The sequence below is a fragment of the Oryzias latipes genome, chromosome 9 (genome assembly GCF_002234675.1).
Source record: "Oryzias latipes chromosome 9, ASM223467v1".
NCBI classification, from domain to species: Eukaryota; Metazoa; Chordata; class Actinopteri; order Beloniformes; family Adrianichthyidae; genus Oryzias; species Oryzias latipes.
The window spans coordinates 23614956-23642893 of record NC_019867.2 but is presented as its reverse complement, the minus strand read 5'-3'; the positions used below and the strand labels follow the sequence as shown (position 1 = coordinate 23642893).

Genomic DNA, 27938 nt, shown 5'->3' with positions numbered 1-27938 from the left:
TCGGTGAAAGCAATTTCTTTAATGGCAATACTGTATCTCAACACGTCATTTCTTTACATATAAATTATGTATCACAAGGCTTTATTGACAAATACATGTCTCTATTTACATCTCCTGACGTTTGCAGCCAGGTGACATCAAACCTGCACTCCCCAGTTCTGGGTTTGAGTTCAGGTCATCATTAGCTGGCTGCCCTGAAAGTTGACCCCCGACCTCCTCTCCTTCCAACTGGTGCTCATGGTTAGGGCTAACAGGTTCGGTGAATGTTTCTCAGTATTTTCATAAAAGATGTCTACCTTGTGAAGTAAACAAGTGGGATGGAGTGATGGGGGAGAGGGGGCAAAGAGGCAAACAGACCACACTGACACTGACAGTCCCCATGATTTCCCTCATGGAGACTCAGGCTGCCTCCAGGACTCTGAAGTGGCTTGTTAAGCACAGAATTAGACTCAGTTTTCCTGAGCTCCGCCCTGCAGTGTCGGTTGGTGGTTCTGTCTGCTCCTTGGTTCATGATACCCTCCTTGTCCACCTGGAGTCACCCCCTCGCCCCCACCCGGCGGCCCCTGCAGTGCCGTGGCATATGAGCCCTCTGTGCTCCAAGTGATAGAGTCAAGCTGTTCCTGCTGAGCGGAGGTCAGGGTCCTTCAGTCAGCACCTTGGCCCTGAACAGAGCACACAGGAATCCCCCCGTCCCTCCCTGAGCGTGGCTGAAACCCGGCTCCCTCCCCAGGCCCAGGTCCAAATAAACCTGGTAGCTCTCAGTCTCTTTTTCATCTCTCCATCTCCTGGCACGCTGTCACTCCTCTCGTCATAATCATTAATCAGACTGGGCAGATTATGCTTCAAATAAAAATAAACTGCGGAATCGTGCAGTTTCTGCTGGAATCCTCCTTATTGACAGGCCCCGCCCCCCTCGCCAGCGACCTAATAAACCCAAGATGTCGGATACGGACAACAGGTTGGCAAACTGGAGGTCCATTAATGCTTTATTGATATAAACAAACTGGCTTTATCTTCAAGGGTGATGACTCTTGAAGACTAACCTGCCATCCTTGTAAATATACACCAGATAACCCTTATCAGTTTGGCACCAATAACGCCACTCTGCTTTCCAGCTACAGACGCTCACATTTTATAAAGGGATTATAGGGATTAGATGTGCAACCTGACTGCACTGAAGCCTATGTTTTATACATAGACTTTTTAATTTTGTTCTCCTGCGTTATAAAAAAAGTGGGGAGAAATTGAGGGCAGCAGTGCCCTCTTTAGGTGACACGTGGTAGTGCAGGGGTGATAAAGCTCTGGCAGCATTATAAATTGGATACAGTTGTGTGTCTCTGGGATGTGGCATCTGAACAGCTTTTGACAGCGCATATTAGCAAGTCCACTGTATTCTCTCCATGTGGATGGAGGAGGGCATGGGAGGAAAAGGATGGGGGACTGCTAGGTCCAAAACAAGCTGGGGGCTCCCTGGCCCAGGTCCCTGCTGGCTGACTGACAGGAGCCTTGCTGACTATTTGTGTGTGTCCATGGGAAATGGAGCGGTGTCGCTGCGGCGACGGCCCTGGGGCCATCCATCAGTGTCATTCTGGGGGGGAGCGTATGGTATGTGTCACCTCCAAGACTAATGGACAGGAAGTACAGCCAGAGAAACAACAATATTTGCAGAATATATATATTCAGAAGAAGGTTCAGACCCAGTCTATGTTTCTAGTGCGGTTTCAACAGAATCCCGAACGTAGGTTTTTAATCCTGATTAATGAGTGTGTTTATTTGAAAGTCCCTCGCTCTGCGCCGAGGCTTATGCTAACCTGATCTAGTTGCTCTATTTCAGGGCACATGCCGGACAACAACAGAGCTACTTATCACGTGACACGCCCGCGTGACGGCCTGCATCTGTGATCTAATCTGCAGGTACCAGAGAGTTGGAGAGCTGAAAGGAGAAAACAGGAGCGGCTCGTTTAGCCATCGCTCCTGTGTGCCCGCCGTGTGTTCAGAGGCCGAGGTGCTTAACCTCAGCAGCCGGTGACAGTGGGATCCAAGCCCGAGCGCTTCGTGATGTTGATCTTCACCAGCTCCTCAGCAGACGTCGGGTGGATTCCGACCGTCTGCATCAACTGGCGATATGTTGCTCCACACCTACGACACAAACACGCTTTTCAAGACGTGCTCAACCACAGTGCTTTTCCTAAAATCCATCGCTTCATTACATCTCTAAATATTCTGATGATTTAAGTTCTGCCTCATTAAGAAAGGAATGAACGCATTGATGTACAGTGGGAAACCGAGCACATAAACTGTTCAGAATTCAGAATTTTAAGATGGTTTTGAAGCCACTTGCACCACCGAGGATTCATTTAACTTACTGAAGTGCCAAAGAAAAACCCTGAAGGACCTCTCCTGCATTTGGACCAAGAAAATGTAGACCCAAAATCTTCTGATGTCCGGCACGCTCACATATCACCTGATGGGAAAAAAAGCCCCTTTATTAAAAAAATAAAACAGATTATAATAAACTTTATTTAGCCCAATACATCAAGGAATTGACTAAAAAAGTTACATTTATTTGGAATTAAGATGTTTTTGAAACCCTTTGATGAAATCAACAAAATTCTTTTGTGATATCATTTTTTATGAGACGTTGGCTAATTTGGTAAGTTTTTGCTCACAACAATGTTAGTCCAACCCTGCAGAACCCAACAACACTTTTCTTAAGGGCTTATGAAGTTAAACAAATATGGTTTTTGTTTGTTCATTTTAGGAAGAAGCAATTAACAACAGCCAAAAAATAAAAAAGTAAAAAATAAAAAAAAATAATTATTTAAAAAAAAACAACAGAGGGCCAAATTTGTGGGTTCTCCAGGGTTAAGAAGTAAAAATATTGACATGAGTGTCAACGAAAGAAGCCCCTTATTTACCCACTGTCTCAAATTTGATCCACACATTTTTACCATGGTGTAACTGTATTACGAAGAATTTTTAACTAATTTTGTATTTTTATTAATACAGCAAGTACTCATTTAAAAAAATTGACTAACAATAGATGAAGCTCGGAAAGGTAGCTAAACCTTCCTTGTCAAGTGTTTTTAAGATTTCTTGCAGGCATCCATTTTGAAATGATTAGAAAAAGCCCTTCTACTGCCTCTAGTGGAGGGATGATGAACTACAGGGCAGAAAACATGGACCTTAAAAACCGATACAATAGGATTTTAAAATCCTATTTAATCCTATTTTTATCCTATACAATAGGATTTTAAGGAAAGTTTGGATCATGTTAAAAAAAAGGGAGACTCAGAAATGTGTATTTCAAGTCTGATATGAATGGTTATATATAGTTAAGATTAAATATACCCCATAAAGTTTGAGGTTTCAATTTAACAACTGTGGACTTACTTTGATGTAACACTGGGAGGAATCTCGCTGTGCGACCGTGAACTCCAGGGGTTTGTAGAAGGCATGGTAAACCTACACATACACACAATGAATTATTTAACTGTTGACAAAATCTCACTTTTCATGAGAATTGTGTTCAAGTCAGTTATTTTTACTTTACTTCCACATAAAACAAAAACAAACAAACAAAAAAAAGAGGATGACCACTGTCCTAAAACTTTTGGAGTAGATAGCTTTGAGTTAAAAATGAATTTTTTGTTGAATAAATTTTTTTACAAACACATCAAATATTTACAAAAATAAATAAAGGCCTCATTAGCACTAATTCTTCCACGCAGCTTCTATCTGTCCAAAAACTTGAAGCAGCCAGTCTGATGCGGCTCTTCTGGTACAGATTTAGTTTCAAAGTCTTGACGGAGAAGAGCGTGTCGTGTGTTTTACTCTGCGAGCGGACGTGCTCGCACAGGCTGTGAGGGCATTGCAGCTGTCAAGAGGCTGGTCCGTCCTGCAGCTCCTCCTCAGATCTCAGCAAGCCTGTCATCACCCCCCCACACCTCAATCAGACCTCCTGCTCGCCTGTCACTCAGAGGCAGGAGCCTCGGCTCGCCGGCCATAACATTTATCCACGCTCTCCTGCAGGTGTTGCTGCATCTGCCACAGGTAAAAGACCCAGCCCTTTGCTAGAGCATTGTGTCAGTGTGTCAATGTTTACATAGCTGTTGTGGAACACCACTTTTTCTTTTTTGTCTTTTGCAAGGATATAAACACTGACATCATGATTGCCAGACTTTGTTCGTCAGTCTGAGAACAGAGTTTTTACAATAGGAGCTTACAAGTCTACTTTATATAATAAAATGCACTTCCAGTCCATGTGAAGTTTTATCAGAAAATCTCATTTCTATAGGCAAAACTATTGGTTTTATTCTATTACACATTTTTACAAAACCTATTAAAAAAGTAGTTTTTACAAAATGAAAACTTTTTTTATACTTTCTTGATTTGTTTTCTGGCTTTTTTCCTCCTATACTGACCTCATGTTGCATTTTGTGAGTTCTACTGTGTGGTATAATAAAAATCATATTGTATATTCTTTAATCTTTATCATCTTGAATTAAATATCATATCCTGTCTGTCTTGAGCCTACAGTATCTCAGTAGGAAGAGCAAAGTGGTAGTTTTCCTACATTAAATACAAATGTCAAATCATTTGAATTTAATTTTTGAGATATAAAGGCAAAATCAAACTGTTTAAAAATCTAACTTTATTTAAAATGCACTTGTAACACAAAGTGCTATACTGTACATAATAAAAACATTTTTCAACTTAAAAAGTAAAAACAAAGACCTTCACACACACAGAGAAGTAAAACACACAGACCCAGACACGACAAAATGGAACATAAAATAACGTATGAACAAGACGCAAAGAGGAAATCTGGCTTGATACTGAAGTGGGAACCCAATATTTTGGGGACCTGTCTACACCAGCGATCACCACACTCAGGCACTACCACAGGTTCTCCCACGATCAACAAACAGACAAAAGGGTGCAACTCTCAGCATCCAAACTCACCTCAATGCCGTCTTTTCCGTGTCTCTTCTCAGCCTCCTCCTCAGACAGACCAACGCAGCCGTACTCCAAAGGTGTGAAAACTGTGGTGGCAACCTGTCATATTTAGAAATAAAAAGAAACATTCTTGGTTTTTCAAAAGGTGCAAAACCATGTCGCTAAGAAATAAATCAAAAATTCTTACCATGAAGGCAGATTTTCTTTAAATAAAAAGGAAAAAAATCTGCCAATGGGGTTAGAAAAATTACTAAAAATTAAAAAAAAAAAAACAAGAGTGAAGTAAGAAAATAATAAAATAGGAAAAAAATTGTAGTCTCTAAGACTACTCACTAAGACTATTCAGGATTATTTTGCAATTAAAAAACTTTCTTGATAAGAATATTTTTCTACGAGACAGAAAATTAAATTTTCTTTCCTGAAATAAGGATCTGTTTACTTTCTTAAGATTCAGTTTTTTTGCAGTTTAGGCATCAGTGAAAAGTCATTTTACCTTTGAAATAAGCATTTTAAGAGATTTTCTTCTTTTCCAAACGCATCATATAGAAAATTTGCCGCATTAAAAAAAAAATAATAAAAAAAAACGAGGGATCAAATACACAAACTCCACTCACATCTTTAATTTTGTTAATTAAGTTAATTTTGCTAACAACCATAATACATTTTTAATTAAAGTAGTGGCAGGATGAATTTAAAAAACTGATGAAGATGGATGATATTTTGGAAAGTACTGGCATATTATGACGTGAATCATCCTAAGGAAAGACTTGCAGCGGGATGAGGGTTTGGGCAGAGGAGAGTCCGACCAAACAACAGTAGAAACGGCCATATTTTTGTCTCAAATGAGGCTTAAAACAATAAGCAGGGAAAGCCGCAGGGATGTAAGCTGTGGAGAGATGGAGGGAGTGTATCACCCTTGGAGGGCGAGAGCCTGAGTGCCTTACATTGTCATAGTTCATGAGCTCAGAGCTCCGACCAGCCAGTCTGTGGGCGAGGAGCCTTCCTGCTTTAATAGCTGTTGGAGTCAACTCAGGACGACCCTAAAAACATTTACAAAAAAAATACAGTTTGCATGATTTTTTTTTTTATTAGTCATCCTGTAACAATGCCTCCCTTGGTAGAAGGGAGACCATAAAGAACCCTTGAAAATAGTTTACGGTCCTTTTAATTCATTTTTGACACCTAAACCTGAACTGAAAGTAAAGATAACAACTCTTGTGGACGTAACAGCTGTCACCATGTTTTCATGGCTACTGACGAGACTCTTGTAAAATGGCTGGTGTTTGGTTCAACATGTCCCAGAATTTAAGCAAAAAAAGCACAGATTCCACAAACTCACAGTTGGAAATAAAAAACTTTCAGCTATTAGAACGTAGGTTTTCAGTCTTTTAGTCATGTTTTGCTAACTTTGCTGTTTTTCTTCACAAGCTTTAAAAACCCACTCAGGTGAAAATGGTGTTTTTAACATGTTCTTGTAACATTTTTCTGATGATGGATATAAAAAAAAATTAAGCTTATAAATTGATTTGTATTTCTTCATTGAAATTGCTGTGAATCAGGAGTTAAAAAAAGAGCGTATTTGTGACATAGAAGCTACACTCGGCAAGTCCCCCTAAAGAACTCCTGTTTTCTTTTTATTTTGGCTAAAACTGCATAATCATAATTAGGGGATAACTGGGAACACTTAAAAATTGGTTAAAATGTTTTATTATAACTTTCCAGGAAACTTTAAAGGAGACTTTCTGAACAGGAGTTTCCAAGGAAATTTTGCAGTTGAAAGAATCCAGTCGGAAAATATTAAGTCAAAATTTTATTAAGTTTTGTCTAAGCTACGCCCATACTTTGTAAAAAATTTTTATAGAAAACTCCAAATTGTTAAATCCAAACCCGTTTGACAGAGTCTACAAGAAATGAGAGATTTATTTACGTGTTCTTATTTTTACAATATCTAAATTAGTCAAAAATTCCTTTCAATAATGTGTAAAAACATGTACATTGTGGATGATTTGGAGAGTAACAAACAGAGAATGTGCAAAACGTTTGAGTGCTACAAACTTTTTTCAGAGTTTCTGAAATTCACTGTCCTGGATGTTTGCCAGCCGTCAATCACTGAGACATGCATGCACTGAAGAGTTCAGGAAACAGTGGGGCTGCAGGGCAATTCTAAAGGAATGACTACAGTCTGGTAGAATGGCACACATCCTGTTGACTAAAAACATCTCCTGCACCTCCACATGTGTGCGTAACTGCTTACACGCCATGCATCAATACAGCGGCAGCTTTTTTGGGGGGCTGAAAAAGCAGACAAATTAGAGACGGATATCATCCCTCTGGGTTTTTAGGGAAAAATCACTTCCTGGCTGTTTGAAAAAGTTGATGGATTGAGAAGTATTGTGAGTCATCAAAGCAAGTTGTCAATCTCATAAATGCTTTGCAAGTGTGTGCTTGTGTGTTACAACTGAGAAGCAGACAGCTGGAATGGTGGAAAAGAAGAAAACAAAAAAAAAACAACCATGGTAACACTTAAACAGCCGGCTTAACTAGTGTGAACATGGAGCCAGGTGCTAAGAAGATGCTTCAATGGTGTCTCACTCGGAAAGATTAAGTTGATCATGAGGGGGGAGGGGGCCAACCAATGCAAAATGACTTCAGAAAATGCCTTTTCTATAAATCTTTGATTTAGGTGTTTCTTCACTCATTTCAGACAGTAGAATCTCATAACCTTTACTAACATTTTTTTACCTCAGAAGAATCTAAAGAACAATAGAAGACAAATGCTTTAGACTTTAACTATTGACTACATAAGAGAACTGGACTGAGTGACCCCCACCCCGCGTTCCAAGTAGGAAGTACCTGCTGGCTACAAGAGAGATAAACAGTTATTCTCACATACCTTTTCTTAACATGCTCTTGATAATCCTAATTTTTTTCATGATGTTTTTTATTTATTGCAAGTGTTACGGCCCGACAGGCAAACGTGTCTAACTCTAGGGGGAAAAAAATCACAAAGGGGCGATAACATATGAGGAAAAAAAAGATTGTTCAAGTTTTAAACTGACCAATATGATGCCTCAGTAAAAGCATTTTGTGCCCAAATGCCAAATTTGCTATTGTACTGCAAAATGCACAATCACAAATACACTCTTTTTCAACAGCAATTCTCATCAGAAATACTCTGAAATTGATGTGTGAGCTTAATTTTCTTCACTGGTATGTCTTCCGTCATCGGAAAAATGCCAGTTAAAAACACCAAAAACACATCAGAGTGGGTCTTTAACAGTCAATACAATGAGCATTAACCAATGAGCATTTAAATTACCACCAATAATTATCTAAAGTCCTTCCTAGTAGGTGAGTTTCATCAGTGGGCCAACAGGCTGCTCACCTCACCGATGTCACCAAAAGCATAGATGTTTGGTAATGAGGAGGATTCATCAGGGCCTACAATTATTTTGCCCGTTTCTTTGCTGATTTGCACTCCAAGCTTATCGAGACCCAGAGCTTTAGTTTCAGGAGCTCGACCTGCAAAAAAAAACAAAGGATCAGGAAGAATTGGTGATGGAAAACATGAGAGAGTGCAAACAGGCCAGGCTGTAACTCTGCCATCTGATCACCTCTTCCTAAATAACAATCGTTTCTTAAAATCCATACAAAAAAAATAATACACAAACTTACAGGTAAACAAATTTAATTTCTGCAAAAGCACAGGAAAGATTTTTGACCGAATGTGACTACTGAAGGCCACTCTGTCAGAAATGTCTTCACTGGATTCCAGCTGATGGTTAGTGAACAACAAAAACAACATGTGGCCACCTGAAGGCCAGAGCTCCACCAGATGATGAGCAGCTGGGAACAGGAATCCCAGCAGGCCCACGGGACACACCGCGCTCCACGCTCAGCCACTTCCGGGGGAATGGCTGACTGATGCTGTCGACACCAAGCCTCCATAGTGATGGAGCCTGAAGCAAACGCTTCGCCCTCCCCACCATTCTCAACACAGCTCCGTACAACCTGCCCGAGTTGCATAATAAACACCCGGCATGGAGGTAACTCCGTGTAGATGCTATCGGGCAGCAAAAATAACAAACCTCCGAGACCCTTTTTCCTGACTGGAGCCGGAGAACAACGTCCTCCCCTCTTTCTGCAGGCTTTTTGGGGGGGCCACAGGGCACCGTATTATTCTCCACAGTGTGTGTGGCTGCTTGGGACAGAGCAGGGAGAACAAGCCGAGGGGAAGTAAGGTAACCTTGACTAATTCCCCAAAGTAGGACGTCTAAATATTTTCCTGTCTTGTGAGACCAAAACACTGCAGCACATGTTCTTCTCTCCAGCTTATTTTGTGTAAACTAAAGAAATATGACTGTTGTTTATCTGCATACACCTATTCTTTTGTTAATTATTATCACTGCTATTATTGTCCTCTTAAGTCATTGTCATCTTATTTGCAAAAATAAATCCATAGCGTTGAATATTTTCATTTTAATAAGTAAATTTTATTTTTTTTGCAAAAACTACAATTATATTCATATTATCTTTTTCAGAGGTTACTTACTCAATATTCATGTTTGCAGCTCAGTACCTTTATAAATGTAGAACACAATCCAAAGGAACATTTAGGTAAAGTCATTAATTTAGTATGTAAAAAACAGTTTTTCATAGGGGTTGTGTTTACGTGCTTAAAGACCCACTACAATAAACATTGCCATTTTGGTGTATTTAACACGTTCTTGTGGCTGTTTTTTCATGATGGAGGACACATAAAACAACTATTTGAGTATTTCTTCACTCAAATAGTTGTGAATCAGGAGTTGACACAAAAATGTCATTTGAAAAAGATTGGAGCTGTGATGTAAAAAAAAAATACAATTGGCGGGTCACAAGCTCCCTGCTCCGCTCCATTTTGATGCATCCACTTCTAGATAACTAGATCCATGCACGTCTTTATTTTCCTCATCCAAGCTGACATCTGGCTCAAAACTGTGTGGCTGAATAGCTCCGGTTTTGCTCGACATCTTTGTTGCACCGGTAATGTTAGGCTGAGGTTGTAAGGGGCTGTAAGCTAGCGGGAGAGAGAATAAACAGATTGATGATGGGAAACAGTGGGGTTCTTACTTTGGTCCCGTCCAGAGCTTAAAGGGCAAATTTCTAATGAACTGCCACTTTACAGAAAACGTGTCCTAGAAAATCTTAGCTAAAAACGACACAGTTCTGCTGAAAAGACCACTGGAATTGCTTTTACTATAGATCAAAAGATGATCGGAGAGGGACTTTAATGGTTGTTTTTTTTTTGTCCCACGTTGATCTTTAACAATTCTCATAAACTTTACCAGCTAACAAACCTAACCTCAAAACAGAAATTCTGGTCTTGCCAAAGCAACAAAAGGGGTTTGTTTGCAGTTGAAGTTGTGGCTCGGCTGCAGAGCTCCATTGTGTGGTTTGGACACGGCAGCGGGCCGGCCAGCCGGCCGATAAGAAGCTTGGCTGGACGCACTCACAGACGTGATGAAGGGAGCCAATCTGAAGAAAGCATGTTGTGACATTAAGAGGAAGCCCCCAGAATGCTTTGCTAAACAGCCACAACAAACCTCCACAAGTTGAAATAAGAGCGGGCAGCTTATCTAATCAAACCTATGAGCAGAGACAAAAGGGAGAGTAAATGTGGCGCAAGCTTGTTTTCGTTTCAGGGAACGGATCACAAACTCTGCCAGACAGTGGCGTGTTGCGTTTCAAGCCAAAAAAGATTTTTAGATGAAAAAGAGATAAAGAAATAGAATTAAACTCTTGTTGCGTCTAGGGAAATACCTTTGAGGTTCCACGTAAATAAATAATTCTGTGCTTAAGAGGATATAAGCGGAATAAAACTAAAGCAGTACAAAGGAAATGTGGTCAAAAACACTGAAGAGAGACAAACTTAACAGGCTTCCATTACTTTGACCGCTGAATCTTGCTGTGTTAAAACAATGAGTTTCAATTCAAAAATATGTTTATTTCTTTAAAAGTTCCCAGTTTTTATTGTATCACATGTAAAAGTTATGTTATTTTGACATTTGTAAAATCTTTAGTTTGGAAAATGATAGTTCTTTACAGAAAAATCTGCTCTAAAAGTTTTTCCAGTACAGGAAGTGTCTCATTACTGACACAAACCAATCATATTCTTTGGTGATTAAATCTACATATCTAAACTGTGGATGAGCCCCTTTCAGCACTTAAACTTCCTTATCTGTTATTTTAAAGATGGAATAAAAAGAAAACATCTGCCTAACTTTGTGATGACCATTAAAAAAGGCTTACTATATAGCCTTCTACAAAGCAATGGAAATGACTATATTCCATCTCCTGAGTACAGTCTATTGGAAGGTTTTGCTTTTGAAGCCAGTCCCAAATGATCGTTTGAAAAACACCTCCACACAAGCGGCGCTTTCCTAGCCCTGAAGATTTCCGCTTGTATTCAACAGATCGCCAAATGTCCTCTGATAAAAGGAGGAAATGTCTGTAAATGACATCCTCGAGCCGAGCATGGAGACTGATGTGCTCACTGTCAGAGACACACACAGGAAGCTTGGAAATGTTCTGTTTCCTGCTCCGTTCCTACAGCCACACCTGGACAGGGGAGCGGCCGGGCCTTCAGGAAGGAGCAGGGGAAAGGTGGAGGGAGGCAGAGCCATTGAGAAGGATGTGGCACACAGTGGTGATCCCGTCCACTGGTCCCCTCTGGCCTTTAATAACTCCACAGAGGCCTGGGACCCTGCCTGGCCCGCCGTGTGGGGCGGCAGTGAAGGGAAGTGGCCTTGTAGCTCATAACTTCTACATCCAGACATCAAAGAGCAGAGCGCCGCATTGTTACTGGTTCTCACTAAACTGTCTGGGAAAAAAGCCGCCTCTTCCATGCATGGAGCCTTTACAATGATGTCGCATTTTAGTCCGGCGCTGAGGAAACTGTGACGCGTGAATTTAATGCTTTCTTTAAAGGTGATAGAAATAAGAACAAATGATATAAAACTACCATTTTTTTGTGCTACGAGTTGCTTAGGAGAAGTCGTAGCAGCCAAAAAAATGCAGGAAAAAAATCTTATAGAAGTTGCACTGGGGTAGAAGTCACACTTTAATACGTGATTCATGCATTCAATTTGTTGCTCGACGCCTGCCAAAAAAGTGCTTGTAAACTTGATGCTCTAGACGCGTTTTCAGCCTCATTGCTACATGGAAGCATTGTCTGTGAGTGTATTTACAATGCATGGAAGATATGGACGATGTTAAGAGATCAGATGCATTTATTTGAAAGAGTTCCATGAAAGCATCGGTAATAACGTCTCCATGTCTGGGTTCATGGGATATTCAGAGACTCTGGCAGTACAGTGAGCTCCACCATCTACTGCAGGAGCTGCATCAAAATGAGGGCCGCTTTCAGCTAGACTTCCCATATTAGTCCCAGGAGGGGGAAAGATAAAATAAAATAAAAGTAAAGAGGAAGATCTTTTCATTATTTTCTCAATGCAAATAAGAAAATGGTCATACATTTCAGAAGGACAACAATCCGATTCTCCTCCATGTTTGTTTTTGACTCCACTGCGGATCAAGTCTGAGTGACGCTTCTCTTTTCTGTGCTGCTGTTCATAGTACTGATACGGGTCTACAGTGCTCTTTAAGAGTTGTTAGTGGTAAAAATAACAAACATTTGAGCCCTTTTTAAAATTAAAATAAAAAATAATCACATATCTCACCAGCCTAACTAAGCAAGTTATACCCAGCAAAACAAACACATTTATTTTTTAAGTGATTTAGGACAGATTTTCAATATAATGTTAAGAAACCTGTCAGGGTTAAAGGTCAATGCCATGCCATTACTCTCAAGAGTATGTTCAGGCACAGATGAGCATCACCTCAGGTGATGAGAAACAAAGAGTGCTCCTTATGGAAACACATGTACACAGTAGATTTGAAAAAATAAAAAATAGTCTGACTCTGGTGGAGATTCCTGCCTTTGTTACAAGTGCAAAAAATAACAAAAACGAAGCAGATCAACGCTGGAGCGATGACAGAGGGGGGGGCAGGAGCTGGGGATGGCAGCGGGGAGCTGGCAGGGATGGCAGTGACAGATGTGATGTTGGTTTCCGCTGGGCTGGCACCAGCAGGAAGGAGCAGAGAGGGGAGAACAAAGAGGGTGGCGTGATGACCTGCGCCTGGGTGCATCCTGCACCCTTCTGCCCTTCTTCAACCAGAGAGCCAGGCCATTAACATTTCCCCTCTGCTTTCTCATCACTCACACTTTATTACTTTGTTTTCAGCCTCGATTCATCTGCATTTGCTGACACTGCACTCTATTGGGGATTCATGGAACTCAGTGGCAACGAGGGGAGACAAGACATCTATACCAATATCAGAGCCAAAAGTAAAGACATTTGTGCTTGCTAGAGTGCTGTAATAATGGAAAGAAACCACAAACCGCTAGAAATCCTGCCACATTTATAGCTTTTGTGGATCACATCCAAATTGTTCATTTATTTTTAGCATAGTGCCCCTAAAAACCTAGTCTAAAGAAAGAGGATACATGCACCAAACACCTTCAAAGGTGGAGATTCTGGAAGATCACTTGTTGCAAGCCACAAATCAAGTTTTCGTTTGTTTCTAAACTCATATCCAGTTTTACAGTAAAAATTGTAAATAGTGTATACTCACTAGCACTTTTCTACCTTTAAAGTCCAGTGTGCTCTACAGTCACAGTCTAATTCACACACAATGCAAAAACTGAACCTCAAGAAAGTAAAAACACCCTTTTTTCAAGAGAAATTATCTTATTTCTTTTCTGGCTTTTTAACAACAAAATAATCTTAGGTTGAGAAAATGTGTCTAGAGCTTTTTTTCTAAAATAAAAATTCTTGGTAAGACATTTTTTTCTCAGCCAATTAGCAGATTTTTTTTTCTAATGTAAACGAAATAAGATTAAAAAAAATGAATCATTTCTAAGGGGTCTGTTTTTGTAGTGCATATTCCCACACACATTGACCGCTGCCTAACACTGGTGCCAACCTCTAACCACCAGGACCTATGTGGGGTTCATGAGTAATGTGGGGCTCAGCGCCTTGCCCAAGGGCACTTTGACACATCGGCTGGCAAGGTGGGAACCGAACTTGCAATCTTCTAATATGCCCCATGGCTGCCCCAAATCCATTTTTACAGTTGAAAGGCGCCCAATCGGTCACTCGAAGTGACTGCAGCTCCAAGTACCTCTCTATTGGTCAAAATCCTTGTCTGCATGTGCAAAACACTTTATGCCACATTACTCTTGATTGTTAGTGACCTTAGATAAAAATGACAGCAAAATGGCTAAATGGAAAAGCTGATGTAAAACAGGCATAATATTTGATATAAAAACCAAAAGTGTAAGTGATGTAGTAGTCAAGTTGGGTCTCCATCCGTGAAGTTCAATCCCAGAGCCTGACAGTTTTTGCAGCCAAAATTTTAGACTCAGCCTTCAGCCAGTTAAAGTCAAATCAAATCAAATCAAAACTTTATTTATAAAGCACTTTTCATATATAAGTATAACACAAAGTGCTTTACATTAAAACAAAACGAAATATAAAAACAAGCATGAAGATTAAAATAAACAAGCAAAAAATTTTTTAAAAAATAGGGCCCCCCTCCCCGTACCAACACACAGCCCCCCACTCCTTTCACACCTTCCACCCCCTAACTGATGGGGAAAGACAATGAGAAATAGGCTGAGCACGAAAACAAGATGTTGGAAAGGCTAATAACTGGAACCTCCCTCTCTGTGAACAGCTGCATAGACAGCCAAATGCAGCATCACAGGTGGGGACCGCTCCACCACAGCTAAGCTGTGATGCAGATCCCCATCCAGAGCTGCAGCGGCTGAACAGCAGCCGACCCAGAGGGAGGGGTCCCAACTGAGGAAGCACTGGAAATAAAAATGAAAATAAAAATGAGAATGAAAAAGTAAACATATTGATAAAAACAATAAAACATTGAAATAAGGTAAATTAAAATAACATGTTAAAAATCTAGTTTAAGTTCATAAAACAAGATAAAATAGATAAATAATAAATAAATAAATACATACATATGCATAAATAATTAAATAAATAAATAAATAAAAGTAATAAAAAATTGGCTAAAAGCCAGGTTAAAAAATGTCCCACTCTGATCATCTCTTGATTTCTTTTCAAAGCGTTCCCATTGATCTTTTATTTACGATTATGCCATTGTAAGACAAAATCAAAAAACCTGTTTTATTTTCTAGGACAGAGTTTCTGCAGATCGGCAGTAGTGCTTTAGAAATTTACCTCCGAGTTGTGGGCGGGATCTTTGCTACGGAGCATCCCCGCCCCCCTTCCCCTCCCTGTTGTGCTCCCTTGGAGCAGGGAGCTTGCGGCCCTCCCACGGTTTGAATAAAGAAATACTCAGAAATGCAATTTTAAGCTTGATTTTCTTTATATACATCCTTCACCATGACAAAAATGCCACAAGAACATGTTAAAAACACAATTTTGAAGTAATGTAACTTACCGACTGCCCACAATAAAGAGTCAAAGGTGTCGCTGTGCTCACAGCCCGTCTGGGTGTTGGTCCACGTCACCTTCAGAGCTCCAGAGGAGAGCTTTTCCACTCTTGTAGGGACAGACTTCCACTCAAACCTGGTTCCATAGGACTCCAGGTGGTCTGTCACTAAACCTGCCATTTGCTGCAGAAACACACAGACAGATTGTGATGGGAAATCCCTTCTAATAAATGTCCAATGATCAACAGATGGGAGGTCAGAGGGCAGTACCTGATCGAAACCCCGGAGGGCGATGGTGCGAACCATCACTGTGGTGTCCAGGCCAATGCCTGTGAGGAAGCCTGCACACTCTAGAGCCACATCTGAATGAGAACAGGCTGAGGATTACAGATGAACTTAAATGGAGTGAATCAAATGTATAAACTACAAAAATGCTCCACATATGTTCTCGTGCCAAAATAACACCACATGAAACAAAAAGAAAAAAAATATTTGAAACCCCTTACTGGTGAAATGATCCTGACATTTTTTTATATCAGTCTTAATAGCTAGTTTGTTCTCTTCTGCCCAACAGACCTGATAAAGTGACAACATTTCCAAGCCCTCAGGCAAAGGATACAACTGGCTCCAACAACAAGTCTGCAAAACACAAAGGAGAAGCACTTAGATGAGTCAACGGTAAGAGATACTTTTCATCGTTTAAACAGAGCAAATCCTGAGTGTGTTCATTTCAAATTTCTGAATTAAAGAGGTGATGAACTCCAAAAACTGCGTGACCTCAGCGGTTAAGAGGTGTAAAGGAAATGCAAAGTGGAAGACTATGTGTGTGTGGTCTGGGCCAATCTTCATCAGCCATAGGTTGTGCTGCTTCACAGGGTTAATTGCTGGCATTTAGAGTAATCCCTGCGGATGGGCTGTGCCATGTTCAAGCTTCAAGTCCACACATCAGCCTGCTGAGTGATGCCTGTCACCTGCAGACGTTCTTCCCACCGGTGACAGCTCTGAGCAGCACATCCTGCTGTTGCACATGCAGCCTTTCTAGAGGCGTTTTCCTTATGTCAGTACAATGCACCGTTCCACTTATCGCATATTGTGAAGTGGCTTAAAAAAGATTAGGTGAGGAGCTTCAGCTTGATTCTAATCCTTCTTCGCTGGGAAAGTGTGACCCTTCCCCAAACTCGCCGTGTTCATCTTTCATGCTGGTCTTCAAACTCAAAGACAACACAGCTCAGAAGCTTTTTACTCTCCAGTTTCACCATTCAAAAATACAATGGAATACTTGCTAAAATGCTGTTGACCACAAGAACATAATACTCATGGAAAATAAATAAGCAAATGTTTCCAAAACTGAAAAACCAGCCTGCTTGGCTCTTGTGTGCAAGAAATTTCTGCAACACAAGACTTCCCAATCAAACTCCGGCAGGGACCCATCCAACACTTTTGAGTTCTTCAAGCTTGTTTCCTATCACTAAAGCAACAGCATGAGGAAAGCGTGGCCAAGGTCTTACTGGCTTCACTTTAAACCGTCTCTGAGCGCTTCTTAACCTTGGGCACCACTTGAAAAGCTGGTGGAGCACAAATAAAAACACCTGACTGGGGTTCTGATACTTGATTCTGCAATTCCAAGTTCAGACAAGAGATGAGACTTTGATACTTCCGGCTTTTGGCGTGAGATTTACTCGGGGCGGTAAGCGATTGCGATGCATGCGAAGCGCAAAAACAGGTGTTTTGCACCAAACGCAGGACAGCTGCTGCTGCAAGCTGGGCCTGCCACTGAGGGGGATTCAAAGCCATGTCAGAATGATATTAACTGAAGATAAAGACAGCAGGTCTGGCAAGCTAAGATCATATTTTGACAGGAATAAAATACAGTAAATCCCAAAGTCTTCAAGTTTTTTTTTAAGTGCAAAACATAAAAATGAAAAAGCTAAATCTTGGATGTAAGATTACATCTGTGCAAAAGCACCGACTACGTTACAGAAAATTTACAGCTTATTGCTATACTATTTTAGAATGTACATTTTAACATTAGAAACACATATTTTATCAAAAGCTGAAATGTTTTAGAAGGGAACTTTCTTGAAGTTCTGCTTTCATTATGTTCTTTTGTCTTTGCATTCCTTCATTTCAAAGATGTTAGACCAGTGACTGTGTATGGGAACTGGACAGAATGAGTGACGTCACCCATAGAAAATGGTTTATTCATTCAATCATTCAACTTTTGCTCATAGATTGATGATTTAAATGGACTTCTCTGTTAAATGCTCTCTTTGTACCACCAGCTCATTGGTCAGTTTCTACAGTTTCTGTGCTTCCTTCCAGACTTTAAGCCTGAGGCCGAGTCTGTTGGAGGTTCATTGGAAACTTGTCCGTCCCTCCCGGAAGACCTCACCGGCACAGATCAGAGAATGACAGCGCAACAACTTAGCCAGCCGAAGCTGAAACAACACATAACATCTCTCTTAAGTGAGCTGGACGGCCCACTAAACAGCGCGCTCTGACATCAAAGGACTTCCTGACATCAAGCCGTGTCTTGTGGATAACTCAGATGAACTTGTTGTTGTTACGTGAGCGAGAGTTGAAGTTACAGGCGCCCAATTTCCCATCATTTTTTGAATCTTCAAATATCTTTCACAAATGTTAATAGCTACTTTGACTTATTGAGGAAAATGATGCAGCATTGAATTAGTGTTTAATATATGACCTATAGGACGATAGATGTCATGGATAAAGAGAGCCATTCACCTGTAAGGACAGTGCTGCTCATCTAAAGCTTGATTAAAATCAATTACTTCAAGCAGAAATATATTCGGGAAAACAGTTTTATCGTGGCGGAGATGTGCTCATGGGAATGCTAGCAGCACTCTTGAATTATTTAAACCTGCATACAACTTTTAACCCTTTTTACTGTTTAAAAACTGAATTCTAACCTTTCACTGATTTTGAGAAACAACACCAGAAGGTTTAGTAAGTTCAGGGATGAATCCCAAGCCTACGTTTCAGTCCTAAATCTTACTTTTCTCAATTCTCATTTAAGGGAAGTGATAAAGGGAAAGGAAACACTACCTTAGGGACATTTTATTGTGAAAAAAAATAAAAAATCTAAAAGATTAAAGTTTTTTAAATCTACTTTATTAATCCACTCAAATGTGGCACAAATACACACCTGAACTATAAACAGATGTCCACTTTTTAAAGACCCAATCCGATTAAAATAATGTTTATAATATTGCCGCTATTTTCTGTTGAACTGTGTAAAGAAAATTAAGCTTAAAATTGCATTACTGAATATTCTTTTATTCAAATTGCTGTCATTTAGGGGTGGATGAAAAAATACAGTTTGATAAAGAGCTTATTTGTGACTTTGAAAATATTTTGTGCAAGCCATAAGCTCCCTGCTCTGCTCCATTCAATCCATCTGCTTGTAGACGACTAGATCCATGCCCGTCTTTGTTTTCCTCTTTTGAGCTGACATCTGGCTCTAAACTGTACGGCTGGATAGCTCCGACTTAGCTCGTAATTTTAGTTGTACTCGTAACGTTAGGTTGGAACTGTGAGGAGCTGCAAGCTAGCGAGAGTGTAAGCAGATTGGGTAACAGGAAGTGGAGGAAGGCTTGCTCCATGCCAATGGTCCTGCCCACAAATCCGAGGTGATTTTCTAATGAACTAATCCCGCTCTGCAGAAACTACGTCCTAGAAAAGGACAGAAGTTTTGGGGTTTTGGCTTCAAAAACGGCATAATCATAAAAAATAGACCACTGGGAAGGCTTTTATCTTAGATCAAGTGGACCATGATTGGGATGGGATTTTAAGGATCGTGTTAGAAAGAATTTTTAGGTGTGCATAATAAAAAACGTTTTAGCTTTTGGAACTGTTTTATAAAAATAAAAACTATATTTTTATTTTATATTTTGTGTATCAATTGTTTAATTTAAGTAATTACCTAAAAATAGATTTGCTTTAGGGTCATAAATGAGAAGCAGTTCCTGAAGTCAGATATATCCTGATTCTTGTATTTCTTCTCCTACTCCTTTTTTCTACCCTTGATAAGGAGAGCTGAAGGGTAAAAAGTTTCTCAGCAGTTTACCTTTAAGTCTTCACTGTTTATTTGAGGACGTATGTGTCATTTTTTTAGGATCCTTTAAGTACTTGCTGAGTTGGAATGAGTACGTAGTAAGCCCAGGATGTACTGTATTTTCAACCATATAGGAGTGAGCGCTGATGGAAAGTACCTGGAAAAGGGCTAAATATCAGCAAAAAAAAGAGTCTTGGCTATTCTGACTTTATCCCTTACATTAATAAAAGAAAAATTTTAAAAATACGTGGATTGTTACAGTATCTGAATGAATGTAGAAATAGCTGAGCCAGGAGAAACCCATGTGCTATGTGAGCAAACAGGGAACAAATAAAAAAGGAAAAAAAGAAATGAAATGTAAGAAATTCATCCCAATTTAATTATTTTGTCAAATTTTTTGATATTTTGGTAAATATTTGATGTAATAGATAAAACAACATAAGCTCTATGTAAGCAAATAACAATTTAGAAGTTTTTCACTCTCAGAGGATAACTTTTTAACAGATTTATTTTTCTTTTTGTAAGTAGTGTTGATTTTGTGACTTCACTGTGTCAATAACTCTGGAGAAATATCAATTATATTTAAAATTCAAAACCCTTTAATACACCATTAGGAAACTAATTAAACTGTGTAGGATTTTGTCTATGTCATCCGGTAGGCTAGCCCCCATTTCAATCTAATTAGTTTTATTATTTGGGGATTTTATCCGTTTCTCATTTCCTGCAGCCGATCCAAGAACGTTGTGCTCTCCACAGGTGGACAACAAAAGAACTCCTCAAATGTTAATATCACGGTCATCCTTCCATGTAGATGGTTTCTGTTTTTTCAAAATTATGTTTTTTGAACAATGTGTCAGATGAATTAAATGTTTCCTTAATAATTATTGATCACTTTTTCTTTTTCCATCAAGTGTTGAGAAATTGCAGTAACAAACATGGATAAACACCTTTTAAAAGAAGGAAATAAATAATTTGCAGATACGCATAAACTATAACAAATATAGAATTATGAGAAACGGAAAAAAAAGTCAGAAACAAGTCCGTGTCAGCAGCGGCAAATAATCTGCTCTCACTCAGGAGCTTAGACATCTAAACAGTTATTTCCGTTTATCCATCACCACCGAGCACATAACCACGACAGCCCAGGTACAACACCACTGCTAGTCACCATCTGCGTGACGTGCCAAGAGGAAACATCAGGGAAGGACAAATTAACCAGGTGATGACAGCAACCAAATGGTTGGATTAAAGGGCTTGTTCGGCCGAGGCCGGGATGCACGCTGCTAATCTGAACCATGAGGCGAGGACAGGCTGACAGGAAGGGAGAAAAACAAGCTGCACATCTCTGATGAATGATCGCGCTGCATGACAGCGGGATGTGCCGTGTCAGCGAGCAAGGCAGTGTGCAGAAAATACAAAGGCTTTGCTTCCTTTGCAGAGAGAACTGAAGGTTGCAATCTCAAAATTAAAGGTCACATAATTATTGGAGGAGTGAGGTGACCTTTTGTCTTATTTCTATTTTGTACATTTTCACTTAAGGATAAGACCAATGAGTTACAGAAAAGTTCACATGCTGTAATACTTGAAGTCAGCGCGTTCATGCGTGCGGACCGTGACAGGGACAACAGCCTACGTTTTTCCGGGGGACTTTTTCAGCCAGAAGATGTCATCACTGGTGATGCCGTGCTCCATAGCTCCAGGGACCTGGAAGGAAATGTTAAGCTGTAAGAAAAGCTGTCCATTCATCCAAAATAGAAATGTGAGAGGATTCAGGATAACAGTGATATTTACATTTGAGGGATACTTTGGTCGTCCACCTGTGGCGAGCACAATATTCTTGGCGGTGAGGATCGTCTGCAGGAAATGAGAAAAGGAACAAAATTCTTCAAAATATTAAATCAAAAGGTGACAAGAACATTCTGCACTAAAAGGGGTGACAAAAAACAGAAATACTTCTGAACAGTTTAATATTTTTAACAGTGTTAAAGGGTTTTGATTTAAATATAACTACAATTTCACTGTGCTGATGAGAAAAGATTCAAATGAACAATTTATTTGACACAATGAAGTCACTAAAAAAAAACAACAACAAATAAATCCCCTAAAACTATTAGATACAAGTTATAGGTGTTTTTTGTTTTATCATCTTTACAATCAGAAGATGATTTATGAAAAATTTGTTTCAAATATGTATGTTTGAAAATGCAAATGGAAATGGTCTTTTTGAACAATTACATAAAATGGAAATGAAAATGGTTCATTTCAAGCAATGAAAGGAATTGGAAAAGGAAGAGTTTATTTCAAATCAATCAAAAATAATTTGGGAAATGGAAATGATTATTTTTTCAAAAATTCAAACAATTTCTGAAAATAAACATGGTTCATTTTAAGCTATCAAAAATATTTTAGGTAAATTAAATGGTTTAATGAAAGTTTAAAAAAAATGCAACTGTTTATTTGAACTAACCACATTGGGGGGGTATACCTAGCAAAAAAGGAAATGAAAACTATAAAATAAAATAAAATAAAAAAATTGGATATGGAAATTGTTTATTTTCAGGCAATCAAAAAAATTGGAAATGAAATGGTTTATTTCCAGCAATAAAAAGTTTTTTTTTGGAAAATTATAAGTCTATAATTGAGTGCAACTGATGCATTGTACTACAGAAAAAGGGCACTTAATGTATGAAAATCTTAATTAAAATTCTAAATCTCCAATTTCAATTCCAGGAGGTTTAATCATCATTTGTCCTCGTTTTTAAATTTCTGTTTTTATTTTTGCATGTACAGGCTGAGGCTGCAGGAGGCAAAACTGTAGATAACTGTAAACTGGGCAAAGAATATTTTTGGACTATGTTTAAAATACTCACGCTCTACTTCATGTTTAAATGAGAGTCCTCGTGTTTTTATGAGTGTAAGTAGCTCACCTCTTTTCCTGCTTTTGATAAGCCTCTAATCGTGTGTTTGTCCACCAAAGTTCCTTTGAGGTTCAGATATGTCACTTTTCTGCAAAACACAGCAAAAAAGACATTGCAAGCATTTTAAAACGGTAAATGTTTTTTATCATTATGTGTAAATTAACCATCCATTTATGCAAATTTTCCTACTGTAAATTAAGATCTTATTGGTTTATGTTTTGTATGAATTGACCTCTGTTTTGACAAGCCCCACTATTAAAGATGAAAATAAGAAGCTGTCTAAATGATTTCATGGTTTTGTTCACACCATTTTGGCATTTGCATCATCGCACACTGCACATATCTTTTTTATCTTATTAGTTGCATGTGAAATTGATGTAGACAGAATGAAAAACAATTCATTCAAGCATTTTATTAACTTTCTGAAGCGCAGTGAATGATCTTGCATAGATAAATTTAAGTGAGTAATTATTTAACAGAGCGGCTGTGGCAGGGATTCAATTTGTGGCCTTGTACATCTGCATGCTGACAAGATGGACAGCAGTTTGTCTATGAGTACTACAGAACACTTGCCTTGTAGGCGTTAAAGCCCTTTAAACTGTTCACTTTTTTTTTAAAATACATACCTGGACTTTCTAAATACAGTCTATTAATTACTTATGGTTAAAGTTTGTCAGTTTGTTTCTCTCAGTTTATATTTCTGAGAAGCAACTTGGTAATTTAGTAACTTAAATTCAAATTCAAATTAATTTTATTTATAAAGCACCTTTCATGTCAGACAGACAGCTCAAGGTGCTTTCCATAAAAAACAAACAAAAATACAATAAAACCAATCCCCACACATGTAATAAAATAATTAAATAAGCCCCTCATGATAAAATACACAAAAACAAGCACAAGTAAAAGAGAAATGACAGAGCTTAAGAAAAGAGAACCCAGAAGGCGCCGTCCGCCCTGTCCTCCTGTTGGCCGGGGTGTCAGCATCTGCAGCACAAGCACAACTCATCCCCAGCACCCCCCGCCCCAGAGACCCCCAACCCCCAGGCCCAGTGCACCCAACACGGGCACACCAGGCCCGGCAGCCCGGAGGAGCCGGAACAAGAGATGCCAGAGGACAAGCATGGCCAAAATCTCTTGGAGCCTGAACACGAACACCCCAGCCAAGGGTGAGAAAACACTCGTAAACAGTCTAAAATGTAAAAGTAATAAAATAAAAAAGTTAAAATATAAATACAGGTAAAATATGAATATATTAATTAAAATAAAATAAGATGATTTAGGGCATAAAAAAGTCTAAATTATAAATTAGAATAAGTTAAGAGATAAAAGGACTGAAAGGCATTACACAAATAAATATGTGATAAAATAGCATATAAAATATAAGAGTAAAGATACCACATATAAGATCTATTGAAAAGCTGAGTTAAATAGATGAGTCTTTAACTTCTTTTTAAAAACCTCAACAGTGGGTTTCAACTGTTCAACTTAGAATAGACTTGGTAATTTACTGCCTGTTACCCAGGACGTTGTTTTGTTGATTTGAATATTTATATTAGGGAACTGCAATAATCATTACTATAACAAGACACTGGTGACATGGTAATAAAAAGAATATCAATAGTGACTCACTTGTCCTGAAGCTGGACTCTGTGGCCCCAATTCAAAGACTTAACATAGTTTTGAACAGCTTCTGCCATGGTGGCCCTAAAAGAATAACAACAAACCAAGAATTCAGGATGTACAGCTACAGTAGATGTAAAACTACAGCGATTTCTAAATAATTAAAGCACGTTTCATTTTATTTGTTTAAATACATATAAACTGAAAAAGAGTTGATATTTTAAGATATACATTAAGTAAAATTAACTTGTTAAAACATTTTTTTTAATTTTCTTTTTAAAAAGCTCAGAAAAGAACAATAAGACAAAGACAATGATCATTGCAATGTTTTCAATGTTTCAACACTAGATGGCGCTGTTCAGCTACTATTCTCTGCGGCAAACTACAAGGTCAAATGCAGCCCAAAAATAATTCTTGGTGTAATAACAAAAAAGATCTAGAAATATGCAATAATTGATCTTTTCTATTATTACAACTAATTAAATTTAAAAAAATAATAATAAATTACTTAATAAAGCATTTGCTTTTTCTCTGTTTCCTTTAATTAAAGAAGCAATTTAAAACTTTTGAAAAGAATTTAAGTGTTAAGAGTTTTAGAATAAAGCAATTACTGTATTAGCTTTTGGGTGTTTTAATCTTATTTTTCTTTTCAATGACAAAACTGCTTTAAATTATTGATGTATTTTATTTTTCTAATGAGATGTGTATAACATTTTGTATGAAGGTTTATAACACACTAGTCAAGTAATCTTTTTTTATAAAGAGAAAAAAAAAACAAATTATGAGAGAATGTCATAAATCAGATATATTTATGCTTGACTTTTAACCTTTACCACAGAGGAGTTCAGCTTTGCTTTGACTTACCAGTCATGGGAGACTGTCCCTGATATCTGCCAGCCATATCTCTGCGCATCTTTGACCGCAGTTCCAAGCAGAGCAGCCTGATGCATGAGCTTTTTAGGGATACAGCCCACGTTGACACATGTACCACCAAGACCCCACTTGGTACCTGAAAAAAAAAAACATTCAGGGTAGATTTCTTTCTTTCTTTTTGTTTTGTATAAAATGCATAGAAGTTTGTTTACCTTTTGCAGAAGGATCCACATAATCTAAAACAGCAACTTTCTGTCCCAGCTGAGCCGCTGTAACAACACGCAGTTATAGCATGATATCAGTAATCATCCCGTTAGTCTTGCCTAGTCTGAATTTGTTCTAACTAATATTGGCATTACCTTCTTTTGAGCACGCAAGCCCCCCCGAACCACCACCAATAACCACCAGGTCATAGTCATGCTTCCCTGCGACAAAAATCGAACAACTTCAGAGTATCGTCACTTTACTGTAATGGGACTACAGCGAGGCGTTAGCATAAAGCTACAAAGCAGGCAAATAGCAGTAGCTAGAAAAGCGGGTTCTCTTGGCTTAGTTTTTTTACACCCACAGTGAGTGGAGAAAAATGTCAAGACTTAGCAAACCATTCTTTCTTTAGGCTGACCAACAAAACTGTAGTTATCAGGACATTTGTGCTTTTTCAGCACGTTTTTAAAAAAGTCATTCGCCCTGAAATGTTTCAAAAAAGTCAAAATAATAGAAAATTCAACTTTTACATTAGCTAGAAACCGTGTTTTTGGAGATAACAATGAATTAGAAGATGTTATAAAGTTTGCCTTAGGATATGCTGATAGTTTTAAAAAGCAGACACAAATGTGAAAACATACATTCAAAAAAAAAAAGGTTACCTGTTAGATTTCTTTTTAAAACGTGAAAAGAATTTATCTTTTTCCATCGATGACTGCCTCTACAGAGGGCAGCCATGTTGTTATTATGAAAGGACCCCGTTTTGATCAGGGTGGCTTTTGAGTTGCCTTAAAAGAAATACAACAAATTGCTGCTAAACAAATAAATGCAATTAATTTTACTTACGCGGTTTTCTGACTAATTTGAAAAAAGTTTCTTAAATAATTGGGGAAATTTAAACAACACTGCAATAATCAAACATAAAACATTAAATAATCAAACATTTTTGCCTAAATGGCTTTGGCCACAATAGTTGTTGTTGTTGTTGTTGTTTAACTCAATTAACAAACCTAACTTGTTCTTGTACTCCAAATTTAAATCAAAAGACAAAAATATATAAACCATTGAAATTCGACTAATCAAATTAAGCATAATTTGCGGGCAAAACAGCGGAACACACCCGGAACAGGTGGAAGTTTGGGGTCCTTCAATAGCATGGCCAATGAGTTATACCACTGGAGGAGACATCACGTGGTTCCTCATTGGAGGAGAGCACCGCCATCTTGGTGAGGTCAAATTACTCCTGCAGTGCAAGCATGTGAACACATTTTTTGCATAATTTTGTGGGTTTCACCTGCCAAAATCAGAGAACGGAGTCCATGAAGGAGGAAGGTATATCATTTCACAGTTAAGTACTATAATTTTTTTCTTTTAATGCTGCAGGGGCTTCATTAATCATACACATGATGTTACCATGCATGATGCTGCAGGGCTGTTATCAACATGCTGCATGATGTTCGTATAATTTGCTGTTGACATAAATGTACATTTTATTTTGCTAAACCTGTATACAGCATACTAGGCTATTATAGTAATATAGATTTATACATTTCTGACTCAGTGACTGAACTTTTCTTGCCGGTTTCCAATGGATTCAGACTTAAGGAAAAAGTGGATCTTAGCAATAAAAAGATCTAACCCAGATGGATAACTGTGGTACCAACTAGTAATACAGTCTGGATATGTTAGAAACATTTGTGGAAACACATTTTGATAAGAGGTCAGACTGTTTGCTTGAAACCCGACACCATACCATCTGTGTCCATGTTACACAAATTGATCACTCACATGAATCAGTGTAAATATATTGTTTTTCTTTTTTGTTGTTGTTGCTTTTTTAGGGTAAATCTATTGTTCACTTTTGGACTTCTTTTGAATATTTATTTCATTATTATTATTATTAATAGGCTTTTTTTATTTTTTATTGACTTATTATTTATTTATTATTATTTATTGTTTGAATTGACTTAATATTGATTTATTATTATTGACTTATTGTTGGGTTTTTCTAAATAGTTTTAATTACATGTCAAAGAGGTCTAAAACTTCTTATTATTTTTAAAAATTCTTTGAAATTATTTTTTTCTTCGTAAGAAGTCCTGCAACAATGCATTTTCATTCAAGTTTGAGCTTTTAAGCCTGACTGTTTCTCTTCTTTAACAACAACAAATGATTTATATATATATATATATATATATATATATATATATATATATATATATATATATATATATATATATATATATATATATATTATATATATATAAATATAATATATTTACATCTATGTATAAATATAAAAATATATATAGTATATAAAAGCTACTTAGACACCACTAAAAGCAATAGAAATCATTGTCGTGTGGGCGTCGTCGACACGAAAATAAAGTTTATGCCTCTTAATTTCGTGAAAATGTAATGAATTTTCTTTAGTTCAGAAATGATTTTTTTTTAATTGAACTTTAAACAAACATATACACATAGTTACAACAGAAATAAATAAAAACGAATTAAATACAAAAAAAATAACATTAAAATTGTAGTTTACACTAGGGATTGTCATCCAACATGTAATCTTCAATGATAATGGACAGTTTTATCGCATTTTAGTTTTTTATTAATTTTAAGAGATTTAAAATATAAACCGATCTCTTTATGAAATGTATTGAACAATGGTTTGATTTTTAAAAATCTGCTCTTATGAATGAAAAATTTCCCAGATATTAATAAAGTATTAAATGTCAAATCAAATAGATTTTCACCAGAAACTACT

At 38.0% G+C, this 27938-nt stretch overlaps 1 protein-coding gene across 1 annotated transcript; it reads right to left on the bottom strand.

Moving 5' to 3' along the window:
* On the bottom strand, window positions 1-25931 carry txnrd2 (thioredoxin reductase 2). The gene is made up of 17 exons (XM_023958707.1): window positions 25828-25931; window positions 25321-25386; window positions 25174-25230; window positions 24953-25097; window positions 24098-24172; window positions 22478-22556; window positions 21342-21404; window positions 21184-21254; window positions 16095-16114; window positions 15746-15837; window positions 15484-15658; window positions 8345-8481; window positions 5904-5999; window positions 4966-5058; window positions 3394-3465; window positions 2367-2464; window positions 1-2139 (listed from the first exon to the last, which is right to left on the bottom strand). Exons 1-17 carry the CDS (start codon window positions 25901-25903, stop codon window positions 2016-2018), a joined length of 1539 nt encoding a protein of 512 aa, XP_023814475.1. The 5' UTR covers window positions 25904-25931; the 3' UTR covers window positions 1-2015.
* Window positions 25932-27938: the final 2007 nt, after the last annotated feature.

Bases quoted from the DNA above. Each gene is read 5' to 3' on its own strand.
- txnrd2 (XM_023958707.1), bottom strand. From the start codon at position 25,903: ATGGCTGCCCTCTGTAGAGGCAGTCATCGATGGAAAAAGATAAATTCT. The intron at 21,405-22,477 runs GTGAGCTACTTA...CATTTCCTGCAG, and splicing joins TATCAAAAGCAGGAAAAGAG to ACGATCCTCACCGCCAAGAA. The intron at 3,466-4,965 runs GTGAGTTTGGAT...GTGTATGTGTAG, and splicing joins ACGGAAAAGACGGCATTGAG to GTTTACCATGCCTTCTACAA.